The sequence below is a fragment of the Propithecus coquereli genome, unplaced genomic scaffold (genome assembly GCF_000956105.1).
Source record: "Propithecus coquereli isolate 6110/MARCELLA unplaced genomic scaffold, Pcoq_1.0 Scaffold200, whole genome shotgun sequence".
Taxonomy (NCBI): Eukaryota; Metazoa; Chordata; class Mammalia; order Primates; family Indriidae; genus Propithecus; species Propithecus coquereli.
Window position 1 is genome coordinate 1711220 of NW_012144968.1, and position 6945 is coordinate 1718164.

The 6945-nt window shown below is 36.7% G+C and overlaps 1 protein-coding gene across 1 annotated transcript in view; it reads left to right on the forward strand.

The window, feature by feature from the left end:
• Nucleotides 1-5723: 5723 nt before the first annotated feature.
• Nucleotides 5724-6945, forward strand: part of SERINC1 (serine incorporator 1) — a 31543-nt gene continuing 30321 nt past the window's right edge. Inside the window, exon 1 of the mRNA XM_012643803.1 lies at nt 5724-5907. Within this exon, the coding sequence (XP_012499257.1) occupies nt 5869-5907 (39 nt within the window). The 5' untranslated portion in view covers nt 5724-5868. The remainder of the gene's footprint in view (nt 5908-6945) is intronic.

Sequence of the window (6945 nt, forward strand, 5' to 3'; positions counted from 1 at the left end):
AAGAATTCAAAAATCTGATAAGTGTCAAAATAGAAGTAGTTGGTTCCTTTCTATAGCATAATAAATAACATTTTTTGTGAATACATGCTTTATTTTAATAGAAGTTCTTCAATGTGATTTTATTATATTTTATCAACTCCTATGTGAGGTCAATAAATCTTAAAACCTACTTTAGCTAACTGCCCTTGAGATGCAAAATGTTTTAGAAATGCCATTAACATTTTTTTTCAAGTAGTCATTCCCTTCTCAATGATTATAAAACAGTACATTAAACATTAGAAACATATTTGAATCTCTATCTACTTTATTATTTCCATAGTGAATATTTCCTTTTTTTCCCCTGAATTTATGTATGTTCTGCCTGAAATAAATATATTTTTGTAGACTCTACTTTACTGATACAAACATGTCTGGTTATCATGGGAATTACTGGTGTAGATTTCAGCAGTAGAAAGAACATTGTTTATTTGCTCTTTTAACATTAAGGTAATGGGGAGAGCATTTGTACATTTGACATTATACCTTAGTTTTTGAATTTTTTTCAAAAATAACAATGTCTTAACTGATGAAAGCATGTCTTTAATCAGAATATGGTCTCTTCCAATTCTAAGTTTATACTGACCCCTATAGGATATTATATCCTAATCTATTTCTAACTTATTCTTAAAATACTTAAACATGTTTATATTTAGGATTTCATTACTTTTGGAAGAAAGCCATAAAATACTCTTTATATGTCCTTTATCTCCTTGGATTATATAACAAAAACTATACACAAATATTATTCATCCTTTGACAATTTATTTTGGGGGGTCAAGATGTTTTAGTCCTCATTAGTTTCAGCGTTGATCTGCTGAAAACAAGGGAACTAAGTGGTATAATTTCTAATTTCCAGAAACATGTGACCTGATTATTTTCTTTAAAATATGTTCAATTCTCACAATATATCACAGATATAGTCCATTTAAAAATTAACCTTAAAGTTTATACAGAGATTTGAGTAAGGTAGGAAGGATTATGGGACCAAGGGTGAGTCTAATTTCAGTCAACCTTGATGGAGGGTCGTTGATACTAGGTTAAACTGCTAATTTTTAGTGTTGATATGCAAGATTCTAAACCATAACTGTGTGGATTTCAATAAGAATTACAGGAGTGGTAAAAGGTTACAGACCTTTATTTTCTTTATGCTGAAGATATGGTTTTATTGCCATGCAGGTAAATTCTGAAACCAAAATTATTATTTTGGCAAATATTCTCTCAATACAAATGACTGACAGCCAACAAGTCTATATTTCAGAGTAACTTATTTAGTTACATAAACCTAAATTTTATGCCTAAATGATTCTGGCAATTACATTGGTTAATACTGATTTTTATGAATCCATTATTGAAATTTTTACTAAGACCAGAATAAGTTTGGTAATCCTTTTTACATTTTTCTCAGGCTAAAATGATCATACCTATGCTCTACTTGGGAACTTCAATTCTTTATTTATCCATGTGTGAAAATGAACCTGGACTGTCTTCTGAGGAAAACTCTAAGCCTGCCTATAGTATTCCAGAATTCTCTCAGCCCATTTCTGTGCATGTCTACTCTGATATGATCTTGGTTTTACTCCTGAATTTCCCTATAGGACTATTAATTTTACATTTCACTTATTCAAATATTAAATTTTATATCTCATCCTTAATTGGCAACATAGAGAATTCATGCTCAGGTTCTTGCCAAAGAATATAACCTTGAGTTCTCTGATGCCACACTCTGATCAAAAGTTTAGTTATTAAAAAAAATATCCTAAGATTGCCAGAAGGCTATGCAGTTCATCCTTCCCTCCAACAATATTTCTTAAACCAGTGGTCCCCAACCTTTTTGGCACCAGGGACTGGTTTCATGGAAGGTAATTTTTCCACAGCCAGGGTGGGGTGGGGCAGGGGAGCATTGTGGAGTTCAGGCAGTGATGCACAGCCCATTTCCTGACAGTACCAGGCCATGACCCGGTGGTTGGGGACCACAGTCTTAAACTATATTCCACAGTATAATTATTCTGGTATATATTAATATATGTTTCATGGGAAAGAAAAGAGGTTTTCCAAGGTCAAATAAGTTAATTAGGAGAGAAGGAACTCTTAGATACTTCAAAATGCTAATGTACAATATCAATCACAAGAACATAATATGCAGTACTGCACCAAACTGTCTTCTCCTATCTTCTTCTTTCTCAGCTTCACAGTTTTTCTCAATTGAGTCCCCAGATGTCTCTGTGGTCACTCACTGTGATCTACACCTGAGCTGCAACTGCTCTCTGCCTTCCTCAATCCAATATTCTACCTTCCAGCAGGCACAATCCAACAATTGGTGTCTCTAGTCGGCTATCTAGGCTCTTCTCCTCTATCATTCAAATTTGACTACTCTAAAATATTTATGGAAGAGGAAAAGATCAAGAGCAGCAAAAACAAGTTTGAAGAAAAGAATAAGGTAAAGAAACTCACCCTTCTAGATAGCAAGACATTTGAAAGTGACAATTAATGTAATTAAAACTATGCATGAGAGACACAAGGATGGACAATTCAATCCATAAAACAGAACAGAAAGTCCAGAAACAGACATGTGTGTATGAAAATGTGACACATGACAGTAATGGTACTGCAAGTGAGAAAGAAAGAATGTGTTATTCTCCAATTCATACTAGGACAATTGATTATCTATATGAAAAACTAAAACACAAGAGGACATAGTGATATAGTGGAGGTAGATCAAACCGACCAGTTGCTAAATATTCAAGAATTTCAAAAGCTTATTGTTAAACGATTGTAGCTGGGATTCAGCCATGCTAGGAGTATTTTAAACAATGGAAATCAGCAAATGCTACATGTTAATATCAGGGCTCACCCACTCAACCCAGAACCAGTTTACCAGCATATCATTGATTGCATTTCTACCTCACATTATACACAAAAATCAGTCTTAAATGAATTAAAAACCTAAGTGTGAAGAGCTAAGTTTAAGACAGACAATACACAGAGAAAAATATCCTTAAAATCTTGGGACTGAGAAGGAGTTCTCAGTAATGAAGTCATATAACTTAAGGGACAAGTTTGCTAAATTTGACTACATTGTAATAATTTTTTAAACTACACTGAGGGGTCATCAAAGGATACCATAGAAAGGTGAAATGATGAGACGAGATTAGAGGATGATAACTGCAACACACATAACAAAGAATTTGTATTCAAAAATACATTAAATCCATCTACTAATCAATAAGGAATAGATGGATATTCCTCTGAAAAATAGGCAAAAGACTTAAAAAGGAATTTTTTATAGGAGAGGATATCCCAATGACCAATAAACAAAGAACAGTTCTCAACCTTACTAGTTACCAGGGAAATACAAATTAATAGCATAATGACACAATTCACTTCTCTTACGTTCATTAAAGTGTGACAAACCCAAGTGTTGGTAAATATGTGGAACAACTCATACTCCATGGGAGAAAGCATATATTGAGAAAACCACTTTAAAGAGCAATTTGCAAGAGTCAATAAATTGAAGATACTGTAGCACAGATTGCTAGTTGGTCCCTAACATTCATTCACTATGTTCATTTCTTGGAGAGGGGGAGGAGCAAAGCAATCAGGAGCAATTCTGTTTGTGGAGTTTCATTTCTCGAGGACAGTGGAAAATTCACGGTTATTTTTATAGGTCTAAAATATTTCAACCTGTAAAGATGTTTACAGTTTATTGGGTGACACACACCTACCTCACTTTTTGATATGTTGCATTTAATTGCCCATTAGGCATCCAGATGAATCCCTTTTTATCTATGGAGATGAAAATGTGGATCTGGAATTCTTTCTTGAAATTCTCTATTATAAACATGCCACCCCTCCTTAATTAGCTTCAGTAGATCCTTCTCTGATACCCCATACCTGAAGATTCCCCAAAATGTCTTCCCAAGGCTTGTGATAGAACAAACTTATGTATAGAAGTTATGATCTTTATAGGTAAGATACCACTATTGGATCTGTATATGAAGGTGTCTTGTATAAATTATAATACTATAGGCCTGCCCAAGAAAAAGACATGTCTCCTAGATCAGAAACCACATCTGAGTAGATCTCTAGATGATCCACAAAGCTTAAATGTCATCTGGGCCTCATCCATAAAAATATCAAGGTGTCTGGGAAGCAAACTTCTATGTTATGGGTCACAACTTGATAGCCTTCCCAAGGATATAGACCAGGAAATTCTAAGGAACCTGGGGAAATTATCTGAGAAATTGAAGTAGCCCTTTGGGTTGAAGTTATGCCTATTCTAGGTTGGCAAGCCACAGAAGCTGATTAGTCTTGGTAGGGAAAAAAGAAAAGGAAACTAGACTGTATTGATTGTTTACACATGGTGCTATCATTTATAAGAGCATGTCATAATATTTAATCCTCACAACTCTATAAGGTAGGTATATTACTAATGAAGATACTGAGATTCTGTCAAGTATCTTAGATAGATATTTGACAATTTATACTGAAAGCAGAGTTTAAAATGCAGAACTTGGGGTAAAGGGTGTGTGGAGATGACATTAACAACCAAAGGGAGAAGGTACAAACTAAAGTCAATAGCTTCTGCCTACCTGATTATTCTTTCCGTGTTAAAACTTTTGGTTCCATATTCAGGCTTCATGTAACTACACATTTCTTTTTGATCGTCTTCCTCAATCCTTTATCTTCAACTATAATTGCAATATAAATTACTTTAAATTTTGTATCTCATTAACTCCTGGTTTTCAAGCTTGCATTTTCAAGCACATTTCAGAAACTTTAAGTTCAACATGTCCAAACTAAACCCATTATCTTTTATCAATCCCATTCCTTCTTTTTGCTCCCTGTCAGTTAATGGTCACAGGTCTCCCGGATTCCTAGGTGTTACTCCACCTCCATCATACAATTTTTGTAGATTTTACAACACTTTCCTACTAGATATGCAATGACTATTTCAAGTTATTTCTGTGTGTCAAACTCTTTTCCCAGAATATTTTCAGGGACCAATGACTATAAAAAATAAGAACCAGAACCTTTTAATGAATATATTCCCTGCAGATGTGTTCTGTCACCTAAAATGTAAGGTTTGCACATGTCTCAACGGCTCATAACATTCAAAATCAATTATATGTTTGAGTTTTTATAATTAACATCTCTTATCTAACATTTTTGCATGTGCAAACTTTTTGTAACATTTTAATAGGACAAGAAAATAAAATGTGCCTCAACAGCAAATAGAAGTGATATAGAGAACCGAAAACACCCAGGTGAATATAAATATCTCATTAAAACTTGTCCTGGGCAGTGGACTGCAGGAATAAATTGAGAACGTAAGTGAAAAAAGTGGATGCAAAAGTGAGAGAAATGGGAAATAAGTGGAGGTGGAGCAGATAAACACTGGAAAAGATGAAGCAATTCCCCCAAAAAGCAGTACGAAGGGTTCCTCTGATATTGGAGGGCAAAACGTCAACCACCACCTCAGCTACTAATGTCTAAATTCAAGAAAACGGTAAAGGTAGGTTTTTCTCACACCGTATTCTTAATTTGGTAAACTACCACCACCCCTGTGTCAGCCACAAGCTTCTCCCCGGCATTCTTAAGAAAATCCACCTGGAGAGCAGCTTCCCAGTCCGGGGACGTGCATGCGCAAGCTCAGCGCAGCGCTCTCCACGCGTCACACGCCCTATCAGGCCTCGAAGGAAGTGACGCACAGCTGAGGGGCGGGTGGGCTCTGCGCCGGAAGTGTCTCGCAGGTAGTAAATAAGCCCCAAAAGGCCGAAGAGACGCTGTCTCCATCTTGTCTGCAGCCGCAGATACTGCGACGTTGCGGAGATGGGGAGCGTCCTGGGGCTGTGCTCCATGGCGAGCTGGGTAAGGTGTTTTTTTGCAGCCCCCGGGGTGCTAGCGTGAGAGGCGGAAGAGAAGGCAAGCGGGGCTGGGTGAGGCCCGTCGGGAAGATGGTACCCCACCCAGTAAGGAGTGCCTTCAGTCCCCATTTTCTTTTCTTCGCCTCTGGTCACTCCGATTCAGCTTCAGGGCCGTGGGTCTTGCGAAGGACCTTGGTGGCCATAAAGTGCAGTGGCGATGAGAAGATGACCCAGATGGAAGAAGTAACGGGAGCTGGTAGTGCCCCTCCCCCACCCTTGCTTCGTGAAAGCTGTCTCCTTTCAGCCTCCTGTTGCTTTTTTTCTTTTGTGTCTGCTTAGGCCATCTCTACAAAAGTCTTTAGCTCCGTGTCTTTGTGGAGTACCCACTCTATTCTCGTCATCTCTTCCCTGGCGACCTCAGACTGCAGCACTGTCATTCCCGGTGGCATGTTGGCCTCTTTGTTCTGTTGCGCAGACTGTGATTAAGAAGTGCCGGTTTTTTGGGACAGCCTAGCCTTAATATTGATGCAGTAATACAGTTTTTGAAATTAATAGTCCTAGCTCTGCTATTGGATCTTGGGCTTTAATGATGTTAGTGAATTACTGTGCTTCTCAAGTAATAATTTTTGCACCTGAAAAACCTGGTCAGTTCTGTGGTATTAAACATCGTTTGTCTTTTTACGCAAAAATCTGAAATTTCATGCTTATTGGCATACGCTGCATTTTAATTAAAGAATCGGTAGAGTAAAACCATTTTCACTATAGTGGCAAGATTTCTTGTTCCAGGTGGCACAAATTTCAGTTTACTTAAGGTAACCTCTCCCTCGTCCAAAATAGTAGATAAAACATTAACGGTACAGTTAATAAAGATATTTGAAATTTTGGGTTAGGTATTTGGGGTCAAATCATTTATCTTTAGTCTGATTTCTAAATTCCCTTTCTAACAATTGCTTATCTGACTTCCCATAATGATTCCATTTTATATGTGTATATATATATCGACCAATATACTGATTATTTTACATACTTTTTTATTTTACAT